At 39.0% G+C, this 19,214-nt stretch overlaps 1 protein-coding gene across 1 annotated transcript in view; it reads right to left on the bottom strand.

Annotated features, from left to right (window-relative positions):
• Nucleotides 1–19,214, bottom strand: part of ACE (angiotensin I converting enzyme) — a 41,953-nt gene that overhangs the window by 10,861 nt on the left and 11,878 nt on the right. The window contains exons 3-13 of the mRNA XM_075277134.1: nt 16,371–16,464; nt 14,265–14,408; nt 10,482–10,673; nt 8,762–8,859; nt 8,266–8,438; nt 6,472–6,695; nt 6,068–6,212; nt 4,441–4,539; nt 2,559–2,681; nt 1,887–2,098; nt 415–551 (exon numbers count right to left, since the gene is read on the bottom strand). Of these exons, the coding sequence (XP_075133235.1) occupies nt 415–551; nt 1,887–2,098; nt 2,559–2,681; nt 4,441–4,539; nt 6,068–6,212; nt 6,472–6,695; nt 8,266–8,438; nt 8,762–8,859; nt 10,482–10,673; nt 14,265–14,408; nt 16,371–16,464 (1,641 nt within the window). The remainder of the gene's footprint in view (nt 1–414; nt 552–1,886; nt 2,099–2,558; nt 2,682–4,440; nt 4,540–6,067; nt 6,213–6,471; nt 6,696–8,265; nt 8,439–8,761; nt 8,860–10,481; nt 10,674–14,264; nt 14,409–16,370; nt 16,465–19,214) is intronic.

Here is a 19,214-nt window from a genome sequence, read left to right as displayed (position 1 = left end):
GACTGGTATATCTTAGAACTTTCTATACATAAGGATCAGAGATCCAAGAGAGACAATTACAAGAATATTAGTTTACATCTGAAAAAAGGTAGGTATAAAATTCCTTGCTTAGGATGAATGTGTTAATAGGGGTTAAGTTTTCATTTATTGCCACAGAGATAAATCCTGTTCTTTCAATGTTAAATGACAATTTTTGCTGCCAGGAAACATCTCTAGGAAGATTAGTTTACACATTAATACATTTTGTGCAGAATACTGCCATGTGAATGAGGCCTTACAATAGAACCACCACCCCAAGCTGCTGATAAAATGATCAGCAGAGTTTTGGACCCATATATTAAAAACAAATAAATCAAATAGACGTAAAAAGAGATTCAATCCAGATTCATAAATTTTCATGACTTTCTTCCTCACCATAATTTTGTTGTTATGTTCTGTGATATTTGTATTATATTCCCATGAAGCTTCCGTGTATGCGTTCCACACCACCTCTGCTGTAGAGTTGTACTCACTTAAGAAATCCTCTGCCTGCCGCTCATTAGCATTTTTATCTGAAAAGATCAATAGTTTTTAATGTAATATGCACATAATAGGGGGATTTCATCAATCCTATGTCAGTTTTCTGGGTGGTATTGTGGCGCACATTTGGGATGAGAACATAGCCATATGAATGGAGAGGTGGCTGTACACATGTAACTATTTTTTGGTATAAAGGTTGGGAAAACAACCAGGTCACCATGCTCAACAGTTTTCAGAACTCACACAGAAATGAATGGAGAGAACCTGTTTGTCACCTCTCCATTCACAGTGGATCACATTCTCACATCCGGGTGTGTGTGTAGCACTTACCTGGGGAAGAGATAGAACAAGGATGCACTACAGGAAGTTGGCACTAGTGGGCAGAATAATGCTTGGACAGTTTTGCTTAGAAATCTTGTATCCTAACATTTATGTTACGGTAGTTACTATGACTTGTACTACCTACACATTGTGGCAGACTAACTATATCCCTTCATGGTAGCTGTATCCACTACTAGCTGTGACTGCTTTGTATGAAAATGGTCAGGGCTATTTATTTGGCCTCCAAATTCCCTAGATCTCAGGCTTGGTTCACACCAGTGCTTGGACTCCGTTTAGGAATTACGTTCCTGAATCCGCTTGAAAAATGCAGGGAGAAAAGTCCCACAAGCATCACAATTATAGTAAGGAATTTACATCAAGGGTACCCATCACTTCATTTGAATTTTTTAATTTTTAGGACACACTATATAATCATTTTATGAGTTATAGTCTGAGGTTTTTGTACTTTTCTCCTCTACATACTGTATATGTAGTTTTCAACATTTTGAGCTGTTAGGTGGCTAGTTGCTGCCATACCACACATTAAGTGAGAGAGCTAGTTATAGAGCAGATTCTACTGTCAAACTATTCCAGGAATAAGCAGGACGTATATAAAAAAAAGTTCTGATTGAGTAAAATGCTTTAGTTGTGAGTTTCCATTCATCTCTACCATAAGTCTATACATAGGATACTTTAATTCCTGCTCCTATTTCCCCTTTCCCTCTCCATAGACAAGAGTCATCCAAGTCATGTGACTAGTAGTCCACCTCAAGACAGAGCAGTCATTTTTTTACTGAAAGTGAATAGTACTTTAATATATATGATCAAAATGTTGTTGAATTGACTGAGCCTATGTAAGAGCCAGATCTAAAATGGAACTCCAACATCCCCTAGATCACTAGAACAAATTTATATTAATAGGATGAACTTTTATACAGTTTGCATTGTAAATCTGTTGTATGACCATGTATTATTGCAGCGTATTTAAAACCGGGCAACACAGGTTCCTCCATGACCCCTGGGAGATCTTACAGGTGTGTTCTTACCAATATCTCCAGGATATCCATCAGGAATAGGAGGCGTCCATGCAAATTCTGGCCATCCCAACGTCTCTCCATTTTTAGTGTTTTGTTCCTCTAGCCATTTAGTCACTGGCTGGAAATATTCCAACAGTGGTCCAACATCCATTTTGTCTGTTCCAGTCATTTCCTTGAGAACATCCTGCCAAGGCCGTGACAAACCAGCACGGAGAACCTTCCTAGTAATATAAAGGATCAGCATTTATTAATAACCATACATTTTGTTTCTTGCTAATCCCAACATATGCAAACGTACAAAACCTTAAGACCATTATTTAAAAATTACCCCCCCCCCCCCCCACACACACACACACACACACACACACAAACGAAAAACCCAGCTACCATCGTAGTATCTTGCACTGGAGGACCCGACATGTCCATGCATTAACTGACAGCACACTAATATCAATGAAAGCTGTGTATTATTTATGTTCACTACAGGGCCAACACACGGGAAATTGAACAACTACTACTAGGTTCCCCTCACAGATTACAGCAGATACATGGTGGGCCCTGCAATTATGTTATTGACAAAGAACCATATAACAGTAAGGGGATTGTTGGAATCAAACAACCTCCCCTTTAAGCATAAAAAGCAGATTACAGGTAATTAAAAAGGGACCTATTTATACTCACTCAAGTAAAGCACCAGCATCACGAGACTGATATATATCACACGTATGGAGAGGGCCATTGTGTTTGGCTGCCTCACAAAGTGCCTTGTGGAACTGGAATTGTAGCACAAAACTTACAAAGTATCTGAAAAATAGAAGGAAAGGTACATGAGAGCCTTAGACTGGGTACACTAAAGTTTAAGATGAACCTGGCATGAAACCTGTGTGGTTTAAATGGGTTGTGAAGGATTAGGAAAACATGGCAGTTTTTCATTATTTTTTTTTCTGTCTACAGAGCAAAGTGAAGTGTGTGGTACTGAAAAATACAAAAAAAAAAAAACCCAGCACACCGCCATGTGGATTTGAAGTACTGTATATACACACACCAGTATTTATCGTGCACAGACTATTGAGAAGCCAATCAAATGATGAACATTGAAATATAAAGTATAATGCAACATGCGGAAAGTATTCAGCACTAAAAAGACTTTTGAACTATGTAATAGACATATTGGGACTGTGTCCTCTCCTTTATGTGTTTTGAGCTGATCCTAGCTCATGGCACAGATGGAGGACACCAATCCAAATTTATACTTCATCCGACCAATAAAAATATCTAAAAACATTCATTATGGAGAGGTATGAACAAGCATTACAAGATAGAACTGTAGAATATCTGCCAGTATAAAATTGCAACTCCGATCTAATCTACAATTTTTATTGTTTTTTATCTAATATAATCAGTATACCAGTGTAATATTGTCAACATGCATCTATTCCAATATTGATCTGTACCTTGTATAATATACCATATAAAAATCGGGTACACTTCACATCTTATGATATTGGCATCTGTTTCTTTTATATAGATATAGGTTTAATGTGCTTTGATTCTATGAAATCACATGGCCTAAAGCCTATTAGACATTTAGGTCGCCATTCTTTTCTGAATTGATAGCTCGTATGAGGTCATTGGTTTGACCCAACTTACTCATTTAGCTTTATTCCATAGATACTTTGAGTCTTGAGACTCGAAGCCTATTAGGTTGGATCACATGACTTCATTCCGAATAATGATCGACTGCATTTTGTAGGTTTTTATTTGTTGTATCATTTGGCTCACAATAGTTTACAGAGGAACATGAAGTGAATATTTTTGGGTCAAACGGGATATACTACAGGGCACTAGTATAATGTTATAAATTGGTATTCTGCTCTTTATTTCTATTCTAAGGACATTTAACCATGTGACTCACTGGTTAGTATGGCTAATGTGATTTTATTCACAATGGCAATAGGCTGCATTATGTGGGTTTTTATTCTGTTCCCATTTAACTTGCAATATTTTAAAGGAAGAATATTGTGTAAGTACTTTTTGATCAAATAGGATACTTTAAATTATACCAGTGCAATACTTTATATTGGCTTGTCTTCACTTCACTTTTAGTTGCAATTACATTGGCCATAATTGTATTGGATGATCACGAATCTGAGAACTGTATCTTATGACATTATGGGGTACTGGTTTGTTCTTTGCTGACTTACATATAGTTTTCTTTTTGGATAAACATATACATGAATTTACTTAATTATATATATTGTCACATTTTTAACATTTGTTAATGGTTCTACATAATTAATGTTTTAGTCGATTTTACTGGTTGGTTTATGTTTTTTATTTGGATTGCTCTCCTCCACCTGTGCTATGCCTAAGAGCTGACATCATGCAAGAGTCTATTTTACACTACATAGATTAAAAGTTACACTTTAGTTTTGGATCCTTTTCTCCTGAGCTGCAATACCAGACACTTCCCATGGACAGGTGTGTGTTTGCTTATTTCATACCCACAGTGCTCTTTTATAGGTTCCTAAATACTTGGTAACAGGGAAAAAAAAATAATCACCTGATATAGGGGGTATTGCCTGGGATATGATATTTTGCTCCAGGGTCAAACTGCGTTTCATCACGGGGCACTGGTGGACAGATTCCTTGATACTTTGTTCTGAAATACAAACATTGAATAAAAATTACACATTCTGGACATAAACTGAGCTAACTTTAAGAAATGGTCAACCCATATAAAGAGAAATATTTTTCAGACCTTTGTTAAATATAAGGTTTTAATTAGGTTTTTTTTTTTTTTTTTTTTTTTAAAAAAAAGGTAAAGAATACAGAAATAGAGCAGAAGTCAATAAAAAGGCGAACAATTGTATATAAGGATTTTCAGGAGTAGAGAAGGGAAAGAACTAGGGGAAAAAAAACAACCCCCAAAAACTCTAACAGCAATCTATTGAGAGAAAATTATGGATAGAAAGCATGTGATCAGAGAAATAATTCTGAGTTTAGTAAGGCTATTGGATAGTAGCTGGAGCATTTCAAGTGTGACACTGTCCAAATATAAGCCGTATGTTATTTGGGAAAGGTGACATCCAGTTGCAAAATTATTCACACATTTCTAAGAGGAACAACAGCGACAAAACAGGAGTATGATGAATAAACTTTTAGAACTTCCTATAGAAGGCAAGTATTTACCAGAGATGGGCAGACTGCTTTGGCACTAGCCGTGTTCTGACCGAAAGTCTCACAGTGTCAGTTTAACAGTACTGAACAAATGGGGGATTGGGGGGGGGGGGGGGGAATGTCTCAGATGAACTAAAATAGCCTACGCAACATGCACTGCAGCAATTTATTACACACTGTGGTCTCGTCAGACCCCAGACTAAGCCCAGGGGAGGGTCTCCTCGCAGCGTATGGCGCTGTCCTAGTGATTTCACGATCAGGGTGCATGATGTCACCAAGGAGCTTAAGAGAGTACCAGAGAGAAGGCCCAAAAAAGGGAAGGAAAAGTATGTTTATTTGTTTTTAAACTTCTCCACTGGGCCACCATGTATTATACTGTGGGGTCTGAAGTCACTCCAGAGTATAATAATTTCATTTCTGGTTTGTAACAAACTTGTTTTACCTGAAAATAAATTGTGGAGGTTTGGCCATCTAGTATTTACCAAAAAAGAACAAATTAGGAGAGAACAAAAATCCAGTATAAACACATGCCATCTAATGGTCACTATAACCTTTTGGAATAGAAATACTAGTTTGGCAATAAACCCCATATCATGTCAGTAGGCTGATTAACGGAGTCATGCATGATGTTAAGGGGGCTGTCCCTAGAGGGCAGCATAGAGAGGCACTGTTTTCCTGGAGATGTATACAAGTAGGTGTATGCAATGTGTACACACCATTATAGATTTTATTACATTTTGGCAATTGACATGCTCATATTAAAAGGCAAAGCAGTGTATACATAGATCTTACAGGTTTCTTAGTTGCCATATGTACAAAGGTATTTAGAAACGCCACTGTTGAAGGATCCCATGCAGCATGCCCTCATTAGGTTTATTTCAGTACTAGTTACCCTTTTTTTGAAATAAATAACCATTATGGATTAGTCAATTGAAAAAAAAAAAATATATTATATGAAGCAATCCCATTTCTTATGCTATTTGACTGGCACACCACTACCTTAAGCTTACCTCAGATTCCACCAGTCATAGTTGTATCGATTTGGGGGAGTGCGGCCATTGAACACATTCCATCTCCACTGGTCAATCAGGTAGCCAAATGGCAGGAAAGCAATCTTCTCTAGAGCCATTTTAAGGAGGTAGTTGATGTCACTCTCTGCAATGGGCAGCATTTAAAGAGAAGAGAGAACATTGGTTTATTTATCTTCATAACTTGAAAACCCTATAAAGCCCTTCCTTGAATTTTCCCTTCCATTAGAAATTTTGGTATCTCATTTTCCAAAGATTATCTAAGAAAAATCTTCAGTTGTCCTTGGGTGACCAGACTCATTGGCATGTTCTGATATAGTGGCTTCTGAAGTTCATGTTTATATATAAAATCCCTAACTCTACTTTGTAAAGAAAAGTAAACGCACCATTATCAGCTACAATATTATCTAACAGTCCAATTTTCTGTAAGTGGGCTGGGGTGGACACAGACAGGGAGAGCACATCTCCTATGGCCTCGTGAAATCCTGGATTTGCTCCTCGGCGCAAAGAGACAGGAAGGTCTTTATACTGCAAGTAATACTCCACGTGGCCCATTTCATGGTGGACAGTAAACAACTGCTCCATGGTGACAGTAGTACATTGTTTTATCCTAGAAGCATAAAAGAGCGAGAATTATATTAGAAAGCTTTCATATTCTAGCACAGCTTTATTCCTGTACAAGGTCTTCTAATACAGCCACTGTTCCTGAGCACCTCTTATCCAATGTGCCGAAACAGACCCTGATGCTGAGGAGTGCGATTCTCATCCCCTTCTTTTCTACTGCTCCCTTGATGTTCACGGGTCTGACCTTCGCGGAAGAGCTAGACCACGGGTTTTATTAATGGAAGGATATTTTTTACTTTTTTTTTTTTTTTTTTTTTTTTTTTTTAACACTACGGGTTGACCCGCGGCCACTCATCAATATCATCAGAAAAGTTGTGTATCTTCTTCAATGGTTAGTACCCATATCATTTCATATACTGTATGTAGACTATTTTGGATATGAACAGTATTGCAGGACATCCCCTGAGATTACACACCGCATCTCCACTTTGCGGAAATTTGACTTTCGCGGGCAGCCTTTGAACGTATCCCCGCGAAAGTCAAGGGACCACTTGTATATTAACTGGTTATGCCAATTGTTCTTCCGCATTCTTTTATGGCACGCACATTACCTTTATTCTGTTGGTAAAATTTACTCCATTTTGGAAACTACACCCTTGAAGAAATTTATGAAGGAGTATAGGGAACATTTTTTAAACAACAATTGTTTCACAGTATTTTCACACAATATTTTAATATTACGGTGTGAAATGAGAAATTACCTTTTTAGAAATGAAAAAAAAAAAAGGAGTAAACTAATTCAGCAATATTGCGCATGTGGATGAAAACTTCTGTTTGGCCACAAAGCATGGCACAGAAGATGTGGAGCACCATTAGGCATATGGAGGGCAGAATCATTTTCAGGTGTTATAGCATTTGCTGAGCCTCTAAGGAGCCAATACAGTGGAAAGTACCAAGAAGTGACCTCATTTTGGAAATTTTCTCTTCTTTAACATAGTAAGACATTTTTGTAAGGAAAAAGGGAACTTTTGGAACGTTCATTTAAATATCTTTTTTTTTCAATACTATACACTCCAGCGCAGAAGTATTGGCGTGTATAAAGCCTGTCAGCCATAACTAATCTGGCAGCAGATGATAGAAAGTGATAGAACAGGCCCCAGGCTGCTGAATGGACACCACATTTCCCCAGTGGTTGCCTGAGGAAGGCTAAGGTAGGGGAAGGGGAGGGGGTAATCAGGGCAGCGTTACCTGTAGCAACCACTTAGATTCTACATTCATGGTTGACCACAGCATCTAAGAGGTTAACACCCACAATCAGAACTTTGCTTTGACCATGGGGTTACAGGCAGGAGTCACCTGCTATCAATGGTACCTGTCCATGACTTAACTGTAAAGCAGGATTCACCCTTTGGTTTAGAACCAACAAAACCACCATCACACGTCAATTCATTTAAATTAATAATTTTTTTTTTTTTAAATGACTGACTGTTTTAGATTTCTGTGTTCGGAGCTTTGTAAGGGGCCTTTTTTCAGGGAAAGTTTATTTATTTTCCAGGGAATACTAGTTTGCATTTTTATAGAACAATTTAAGCAAAGATTTCAACAAAACAACCCACCTGAAATCTTTTCTGTTGTAAAAGTCCCATGCAGAAGCATGACACACTACTTCTCGGCCATCAGTTGGCTTCTCCAACATGGACTTATCCCAGAACTCTTGGGGCATCTCAAGGAGACCCAGGGATGTGAAGAATTCCTCAGAAACCCGAAACATATGAGTTGCGTTCCAGCCCTATTAATTAAAACAGATTAATAATCATAAAAGGTTAAAGATCAAGAGTCCTTATTTACAAAAATATTTTGATCATGGATTTGCATTGTTCAGCCGTTTTTGATACAGCTCATCCATTGTATAACAGTGTTGGTGTATTGTAGCACTGCTCTCATTCAAGTAAAAAGGATCAGACCTGCAATATTCTCGCACTGTGCTATACAGTGGACAGAGCCACCTTCTACTACCAGTTTCATCCCCTGTATGGGGATTGCAGCACCAAAGGCTGCCGGAAATAGCTCAAAACCCTTTTTAAAAAACACCTTAAATTCACGAGTTTTTACCTGTGCAACCATGGTGTTAGTGACATCTATGTTGGTTTTGTCAGGGAAAGGGATCATCATATCATATATGTTATTCCACTGCTGTGACCACATGTTACCTGTAGAAAACAAGTTTAGCAAATTCAGCATGAAAGATGCCCCAAAAAATTAAATAGTGTGAAAAAGATAATAAATTACCACTATATTGAACAAGTAAAACCTGCTCCTGGATTCTGTCATACAAAGACCGTATCAGTGAGACCTTAAAGGGGCTCTATCATTGGGAAAAGTCATTTTTAGATAAGTACATCCTTCCATAACCTTTAGAAAGGCTATTTCACACACACCTTTTGTATGTAAATTGCCTCAGTAGAATTTATTCATATGTTAATGAGCTTAAAACGTGCCCCGGGAGTGTCTATGATCACAGTCTACTCTATGTGTATGTACAGCAGAAAAGAGTCATCAGTACAGCAGCCTCTGCTACACATACACAGAGCAGACAGTGCACACAGACACTTTCAGTGCACAGTCTAAGCTCATTAACATATGAATAAATCCGAACTTCAAAATCTGCTGACACAATTTATATACAAAAGGTAGGTGTGAAATAGCCTTTCTAAAGGCTATACAAGGAAGTGCTCCTCTAAAAATGACTTTTCCCAGTGATAGAGCCCCTCTCAATGTGCACATCCTCTACTAATCTCTCACTCACACCTTATCTAGTAAGGCACACAATTAGGAAAATGTATTAAGATTGGCACTTCCCCCAGAAAACAAATGTAGATAGATTAATAAGCTACATTATACTGCATGGCATGAGTCTGGGGCTCACTGTCCCCTTAATATCAGACCTTAGATTTTCACTGGTGCATCAGATTTATTTATTCCATATATCGAACACTAAAATAGTGCATTTTATATTTTATGGTGTGGCTTGTAATGGTCATAGTTATACCAATCAGGTCTATGTTACTTACTAGGACAGGGAGATCTCACATCTACTAAAGTTCTATTTTTTATCATTAAGTCTGTCCTGGGTCTTAAACCCCCACCTTGTGCCTGGAAGGAAGACACCCTAACAGCTGAGCAACAGCCTTCCTAGGGTTATCAACTCCTTTTTTGTTTAACTAGTGGTTCTCGTGGGGCCACAAATAAAAAAAAAAAAAAAAAAAAAAAAAAAAAAGTTTATTTACCTCTCTGCGGGCCCACATTCCCAGTGACAGCAGCTCTGTATGTATAAAGGACCCGTGACATCCCATCTGTGCAAGGGGACTGCTACAGCCTATCACAAGAGTCAATCATGACCTTCACAAATGGCATATGACTGCTGTACCAGTTTTTACTGACTTTCCCTGAGAAACCATGCTTTATATGTAATCCTGTACATCACATAACTCAGCTTCTCTCCCCTTGTCATAAAATGCTCTCAGATAGGGTTTGATTCTGTATCAATGTGTGTGTGTGTGTGGGGGGGGAGCCCTAGATCTGTAGATCACATGCCATTCCTTAATAAATGAAAAGAGAATATTGGCCCTATAATGACCTGATGGCAGAAGGTTTCACTTTATGACATTGTTATTCCTTGAAGTGTAATCATTTGCGTTATCCATTATTATTGCCAGGTTACGTGACTATCTCCAGTGTGCTTGTAGAATACGTTTTTATTGCTGCTTGAAAAGTTCCAGAAAGGCTTCTCTGGATTGAGTATTGCTCTGAAACACTTTAGCAATGGACTTACCCAGTAGATGTGCAGGTATTGGCCCCTTCAGGTTAATGTACTTTTCTCCATAACGTTCATATAGTTTTCTACGTACAAAGGCGTGAAGGTTAAGGTACAATGGCTCCAGCTGGTGGTATAACTGCTCTAAGTCATCCTCAAAAGTGGGTGCTGCGTACCAAGATCGCCAATATTCCCCAGTGTCTTTGAATCCTGTAGGCAAAGGAATTTTTTAAATTTAACAGATATACCAAGAGGAGGCTTTAAAAAAAAATAAAAAATAAAAAACGAATACACATTGAGGTTCGTGTGCAGGATTCAGTGAGTCTTTGCAATCCTGACACTATATAACAAGGCAAAAATTCTAGTGTGAGAGAGGAGACCAATAACTGTTACACAATAGGCTGATGGCTACTGGAATGTATCAGTGGGTAACACTTCTCACTGATCCCCGCTCCTGCTCATGTCCCCTCTCTCTTTGGCTATAGCCTGCTAGATCTGGAAACTGAACATCACAATCCCCGGATCTGTAGGGCCCGACAACTGGATGGATTGGTTTTTGGCCAAAATTACCCCTTTGTATTACAATTGTGCCATGCCTGTCACTTCAGAATTTGTACTATTACTAGTTTGTAAATTTTCATGTGATTGGGTTAAAGTCACATTTTTCTGGATCAATTTTCTGAGCAATTGTGAGGGTGAAAAGATACAGGAGGTACCAAAAAATAAATACATTCAGGTATATATGCAAGTGAAAAAATATGTTGGCAATCCAGACAAATGTGAAGTTTTGGTTCATCAGACATCTATATTGCAGCAAAAAAGTAGAGTGTAGTAGGCGTATAAAGCATTATACAGTCCCTGCAAAAATGGATGGGCTCTAGTGAATCTCATCCACATGCTGCAGAAAAATACGATTTCCAAAACAATTGCCAGTTGTTGAACTTGGTGTTGGAAGCAAAAAAATAAAATAAAATTTAGAATATATTTTAATGACACCCGCAGCAGGATCTGAACAACTTTGATATAAAACCAAATTATGATGGCTAGGTGAGGTCCCCACATACTGACCGTCATCACAACTACACCCTATACAGAACTGTCACCCTAACTGTTGCACAAGTCAGACAAGGAAGCCATCAGACTATACAGAAATATTACTTCACCTGATTTCAGTTAACAATAATAATACATTTTATTTATATTGCGCCAACATATTCCACAGCACTGTACAATTTGTAGGGTTCAAATACAGACAAAAAGATACATTACAGAGAAATAGTCACTTCACACAATGGGACTGAGGGAAGAAAATATAGAAACAAGCAGGATACACACAACAAGACAGTATCGAGAACCACATGGGTTTCATTCCCATAAGCCTGCAGGTATCCCACTGGCCACACTCTGGCCATCCAAAGTCTTGTGTGTTTGGCTGACTTTACAGGGATAAGTTAGGATCTGCTGCTAACATTTTGGTGTCAAATACCATAGGATACCTTTAGGCATGGGAACAGTTTATTGAGCCAAAGCCAGTAAAAGATCCTACAGGACAGAGAAGTAAAAGTCCTTCAATCATAGTTCCCATTACTTTCAAATTCACTCCTGAATTTGGATAAAAACCTTCCTCAAAAAATAAAAAAAAAAGTCCCCAAAGTTTATGGAAATAAATGTCTACTGGCCAGAGTTGTTCGCTCAGAACAAAGTGTAATCTCACAATATTTAAAGAGGACCTTTCACCAGTTTTGGGCACAGGCAGTTCTATATACTGCCAGAAAGCTGACAGTGCGCTGAATTCAGCGCACTGTCGGCTTTCCCGATCTGTGCTCGGTGTGAAGAGCTTACGGTCCGGTACCGTAGCTCTTCTATGGTCAGAAGGGCGTTTCTGACCATTAGCCAGGAACGTCCTTCTGCCTCGCGGCGCCAATCGCGCTGTGCCGTGGAGCGGGGAGGAACGCCCCCTCCCTCTGCTCACACAGCTTGTCCGTAGACAAGTATTATCAGGAGAGGGAGGGGGAGTTCCTCCCGGCTCCACAGTACAGCGCGATTGGCGCCGCGAGGCAGAAGGACGTTCCTGGCTAATGGTCAGAAACGCCCTTCTGACTGTAAAGCGCTACGGTACCGGGACCGATAGCGCTTTACACCGGGCACGGATCGGGAAAGCCGACAGTGCGCTGAATTCAGCGCACTGTCAGCTTTCTGGCCGTATATAACACTGCCTGTGCCCAGATATGGTGAAAGGTCCTCTTTAATGCTGATTGTTGTACATACTCATTTCCACTGGAGGGCAGCAGTTGGCAAAAAGATAAATCTGAAGTACAAAAGCTGCAGTGACATGGAATTACTTACACCCCGAGCTCATATATGAGACCACCATCCTTTTATATTACACTGTTCATAGACATGCTTCCATAATATCAAAGACTGCTGAGGCCAACCAACAGCTCCAGTGGTATCAAGTAGTGACCACGGGGCCGGAAAACGGTGGATGGGCAGGATTGGACCACACTAGAGACACCGGCCTATTTAAAATATACAATATTTGCCTGGACAACCTCCTTAGTGTTACTACAGGCTGAACTTCTAGAAGAAAACTGCTGTATTCTACAGGAGTGTACAAGGGGCAAATTCATGTGGAATGCAACAAAGTACAGAGGGGTTAAAGTCCCACACAAGATACTAGTCGATGATTTCTGAATATAACTGCAATTAATGTAAGTGAAGATAGCATTAGATAAGAATTATGGCATTATGGCAATCAAGCAAAGATAAAGTATAGCAACAAATGCTGAAAAAACAAAAAGTAAAATGTTATCAAAGTGCCCTAAAATATACACGTCACTGCCTCCAATGGCTGGGTTATTCTAGATCATTCGCTAGTGCTATAGATACATAGTAGCTTTGAGGTTACTCAAGTTTCATGTTCTTTCATAGAATATGGTGATGTAGACAAAGTGTTTAAAGTTGTAGTGATCCCAATATCTGGAATTGTGGAAGCTTCATTAGATTTTTTCAGTATTGTATGCAAGACTCCTTAAAGCAGACATTCTGGTTTACTATTCTCTCCAGAAAGTCTATGTTCAGTGCTGAAAACCAGCCATAAATAGGATATTTGTCAGCAAATCTCACCCATCTGTCCCGACTCCCTCATTCTCTTTTAACATACACGCCAAACAGTGGAATATCTTCCTTCAGAGAAAAGGGCTGAGTATGGTGAAATCCTATGAGATGCTCCCATACACATTAGACTGTCAATCAATCCCGCTACACCGTTTCTCTGAAGTTTATGTGTTGTCAGCATTAACATGTTAACATTTGGACAGCAAAGTTCCCATTGTATCAGCAGTCACTGATCAGCTCTAGTGTTCCTACTTCTTTCCTCATGGGATATCTCCCCATTTTGGGAGGAGAAAAAAAAAAAAAAAAAAATCATAGGCCTGAAATATATCTATGGAAATGAGCACTTCAGATTGAAACATGGACAATCATTTTTTTCTCCCAATACCAGTTTGGCAATCTCTCTTCAGTTCACTCTGACATGGATTGAGATCAGCTCCTAGCTAAGTCGCATTGCCTTCTCCTATATTGGTCTAGCGGAAGTCAATGGGGCATACCTTCGTTCTGGTGCAAAAGATGAAACTAAAGGCAACCAAGATTTAGCATAAAGTCAGACAACAGCATCTAAAGATGTACTATAATGTATTAAGAAATCTCCCCAGTGTATTCCTGCTTTTGTAAGAACACCATAAAGTCTTAGCTTCTACAAAGCTAAAGATTTGGCTCCCTACTGTCTTCCTTACTTACCATCCAACCTAAACGCTTTGTTGCTGAGTTGTACAAACTGACTGTATTTCTCCCGCAAGGGCACTCCGGCTGCATTGTGCCATCCCTCCCAAGCATACAGCAGCTTCTTATAGCTTCTTGAAGTGGCCAAGATGTCAGTAAGATCTGAAACAAAAAAATAAAAAGTTTTAGGTAAAAACAAAAAAAAAAAAGACTCAAGTTTCAATCTTTAAAAGAGGTTTTCCAGTTTGTTTTTATTGATTACCTATCCCCATGTTCCCCCCTCCTTGTTCCATGCAATATAGCACAGCTTATTCCTTTTCACCCTTTAGGGTAAGTTCACACGGAGGAAAGTGGAGCGCAATCTGGCACGTATACACGTGCCGGCAGGTGACGCGCTGAAAATGCTCCCATTCATTTCAATGGGAGTTAGGATCGTATACGGTGCGTTATTTTGCAGCCGCAAACTCATGGCCGCAAAATAACGCGGCATATACGCTCCTAACTCCCATTGAAATGAATGGGAGCATTTTGAGCACGTCATCTGCCGGCACATGTATACGTGCCAGATTGCGCTCCACTTTCCTCCGTGTGAACTCCCTCTTATTCAGCGAAAATAAGTGTGCCTGCAGATTAGATTAGTTACCATGTTTATGTACTATGTTCTGTATGCCGTTTTCATTTGAAACTATTTCATTTGCTACTGTTTTTCACTACTGTTTTATTGCTGCTGTAATTCAATAAATACCTTTGAAACTAGATACGCAAAGCAGATGCAAAGTCCAGTCTTGGGCAAAAACCCAAACTAGTCTTGCACCTAAGGACATTTTCTAAGGTAGTGGCTCCTACTATTTCTGTCTTGAAATGTATCTGACAAACCACACAATTTGGTTTAGAAGATTTAATCGTTACTGGCAAAATTTATTAAAATACCAAGCTCAATTTTTTTGTAATGTTGGGGCAACCCCTTTAAGAGCTCTGCATTGATGGATGTCAAAGATAACAAATGGATGTCTAAAAATGAGAACACATGGAAAAGTTATACAGCAATCGTTAAGAGATTTTCTCAGATTCCAGAGCTATCTAAAACATGTCTGAGACCCAATTTCTGGCTACATAATTAAATCGAAAATGACCACTACATTAAACTATCAGGACATGCTGGAGGTTGTGGTTTCACCACGGCTGAAGAGCCACATGATGGCGATCCCTAGTGTGTAAAAATCAATTAAGATTCCATATAGGACAATTATTCATAGGTTTTATATCCAGCTAATGGAAAGACAACTGTAGGGTTAAGTTTAAAGGTACGTGGCATACAAATACTGTATATGGTTGAAACCAATACCATATCAGTATACATCCAGTTTATACAGTTTAAGATAACTGCTTTGTCAGAATAGGAATACTAGACAGAAGTGTAACACAACCTGTCCCCTCCATATATCTCTGAACTAATCTCCCGCTACCTGCCCACACGTATCCTCAGATCCTCCAATGACCTCCTACTCCGCTTTGCTCTCATCCACTCCTCACACAACCGTCTCCAAGATTTCTCCCGTGCATCCCCCATACTCTGGAACTCCTTACAAAGACACATAAGATTGACCCCCACAATCACAGGATTCAAGAAGGCCCTGAAGACTCACCTATTCAGGAAGGCCTACAACCCCCAATAACACTATCACCTCACCACCATCTGTACAGTCTCCCCCTCTCCTTCTGTCTCTACCCCCCTTACCTCAGATTGTAAGCCCTCACGGGCAGGGCCCTCTACCCCACTGTGCCAGTCGGTCACTGTTAGTATTATATCTACCTGTATATTTTGTGTACTGTATGTAACCCTCAAATGTAAAGCACCATGGAATTAATTGTGCTATATAAAATTATTAATTTATTATTATTATTATTATTATTATTTCTTGGACTTCGAAGCTAAATCTGTAATAAGGCTCCCATTTACCCTGTGCTATAATACTTATGCAGTAGGGATGCCTTTAGGCCCATTAACCTGCATGGCCCAGTCACAACTTCTACTTCTGCACTCCCTATAGCCATGTCCCCAACTAGACACTAGAGAAGCACTATATAGGGTGTGATGTGGTTGTTATACAAATGGTCTCTTACCTGGTTCTAGGGGCCAGCAGTTTGTGTTTTGTCCAGGGGGACACACTTTTGCTGTGGAGTAGATATCTTTCATCTGGCTAAGAATGTTGTTGGTCTGTGAATAATAAAGCATCATTAATTTACTATGCACTAGCAAAAGGCAGAACATTAAAAATGGCAAATTCAAGGTTAACCATATGAAGTCTTATGTATCCACAGAGATTTTTACCACATTAGCACACATTATAAAACATGAGCACATTATAGTGATAAACAACATACCAGTGTTATGTAGGTCACTTTTATAGACTGAGAAAAAAATATTGAAGTCTTATGCAAATAAAGCAGACGGCGTACTGAGGGGTGGGCATTTAGGCATGGGAACACTGCTCAAATAGTGCTCACTGCTCAAAAGTGTGATGTCATGGCTGTGGGAGAATCAACTCATTGCATGGGGTGGCACAGGCAGGAGATGGTAGGGGTCTGAGTGGCAAGAGCAGTATTCCAGGAAGCTGAAGGCCCCCAACCCCAGTGCACCAATTGCTTCATTTGCACAAGACATAGTAGTTTTTCTCCAAATCTACAGAAGTGGCTTTTTTTTTTTTTTTTTTTTTTTTTTTAAATGCCATACTACTTATACCCCTGGTCAGCTATCATTTGTGAATGAAAACATACAGTGCACACAAAGATGACCCAGGTCAGCAAACAAATATATAAATTAGAAGTGTGTTTTTATTGAAATACTCTTTTAGCTTGGGGATCTCATCTCTATGCTAACAACCTTGTATAATAGCACTCTGAAGCTGGGTTTACACAGTGCTTTTTATTATCACTAAGGCTAGGTTCAAACTTGCATTGGGGTCTACGTTATTACAGTCTGAAACAGCCAGGTCCACTGGGTTTCCCACCATTTCTATACCGAAACCTGCAGAATCTACGGCAGAGTCTCGTAGCCTAAGAACTGCAATTTTGGGGAAAAAAAAAAAAAGAAAATTGCAGTAATGAGTACACATTGCATAGCAAAATGTTCTACCCGTTATTGCAATAAAAAAAAAAAAACAGGCAAAAGAATGCATTACTAACTAACTAACACACACACACACTATACACTGTGTAAACCCAGCCTTACAGGAATAGACCAACAGGCGCTCAATATACCAAATAAAAGCTTCTCTCATAGGGTTGCGTTCACATAGTACATTTTCTCCAATTTTGAAATACATTAAAAAGCATTGGGAAATATCCATGTAAAACACACGCATCAAAGTGGCATGGGTAGAAAAAAAAAAAACAGAAGAGTTGCAAATATGTGCAATTTTTTTTATGCCTTGTATGCCAGATAACATCTAATTTTCTAGATGTGTTTTGCAGCCATGTATACAAGACACCCTAAAACACATACATAATGCCTAGGGAGAATTAAATCCTAAAAGGGCATACATTTTGCCAATTTAGTCAATGATAATTTAAAAAGAAAAATCAGGAAAAAAAAATGCATTTTAAAGGTCTTATTCCTAAATATGATTTTAATGTGTTTCAAAACAGAAGGGACAACGTGCATTTACATTACAGGACGCAAGACTACTTAACGGCCATAAGGACAGTTGTTCAGCTGATCATTCATATAAATCACTAATTCATTCTGGAAATTGGCACCATCAGACTAGCCTCTGCTCCTTTTCAGTGTGGATGCAATACTAGGTTGCATCAAAGAACCATAAGGGAGGACATATTCAGACTGACTATGGCATAGAGGCCATAAACAAGATTTTTCTTTTTCCCAAAGGATAAACTATAAGTACTACAAGAGTACAAGGTGGAGTGCACAAAATAACTATCAAGAAACTAGTGATCTGCCGTACACTGTATTCTATTTTGGTGCTTTGTCACAATCCTAATTATGTCCAATGCAAGTGATCCTGATAAAATGCAATGTAAAGTAATCCTCCATGAATTAACTTTTATTGAAGTATTTATGACTGCAGTTAAAACTGATGTAAAAAAAAAAAAAAAACGCTCAAGAAGCACAAGAAGATGGGAGAACTTCACACGATTTGTTTCACTGAATGTTCATGAGTATCTGAACTGGAAGAGTTATTACTATACTCTGGATTCTCTTCAGACCACAGAGTAGAATAAGAAGCAGACAAGGTGTTGTGCATAAATGTAATGTATATTCACCTTGCTTTGCTTCTCCTGGGTTCCCTTCATGTCCCCTTTGGTGAAGTAATAGGGTCAATGGCTTACTTTGAGGCCTCAGTGGTCACATGAGGCACATCGATGTCACAAAACTTAGACAAGTATAACATTGCCTCAGATGACTGCGGAGGACTAATTACAGGCCTCAGTGGATACCAACCCTTGACATCACCTAGAAAAAGGCTGAAGACCAACAAAGAGGACCCAGAAACAGTTCAGGATAGGAGAGACAAGAGTTTATGTTCCTGAACCCCCACCCTCCTCAGGCCTAAGCAGACTATGCTTTGAGGTTTAATAAGACCTTTGAGCATAAGGCTTCATGCACAGATCTGATTGTGCCATCCAAGAGGGCGTCCAAGGATTTGTTGCATTGAAACTACAGCAAGTCCTACACTGCTAACTTTCATCGGAGCAGAACAAATTGGAAGCCCACATAGAAGTACCATACAGAATATATTCAGATGTCACTCAGAATGTGCATGAAGTCAAATGCATGATTTGCGATTCATGAGTAGTAAACCCAAGAAGTACCCATAACTTAAAAAATTCATCTGTCCAAACCAGTTCACACATCTCTATGCAAGAATGAATGAATTTATGTATCATAGTATGACCGATGTATGCACCGAATTCCATGGTTATTTAAATACCATCAATCTGGAAGTT

The sequence above is a fragment of the Leptodactylus fuscus genome, chromosome 6, assembly GCF_031893055.1.
Source record: "Leptodactylus fuscus isolate aLepFus1 chromosome 6, aLepFus1.hap2, whole genome shotgun sequence".
NCBI lineage: Eukaryota > Metazoa > Chordata > Amphibia > Anura > Leptodactylidae > Leptodactylus > Leptodactylus fuscus.
The sequence above is the reverse complement of the archived record's forward strand: the minus strand, read 5'-3'. Positions and strand labels throughout refer to the sequence as shown.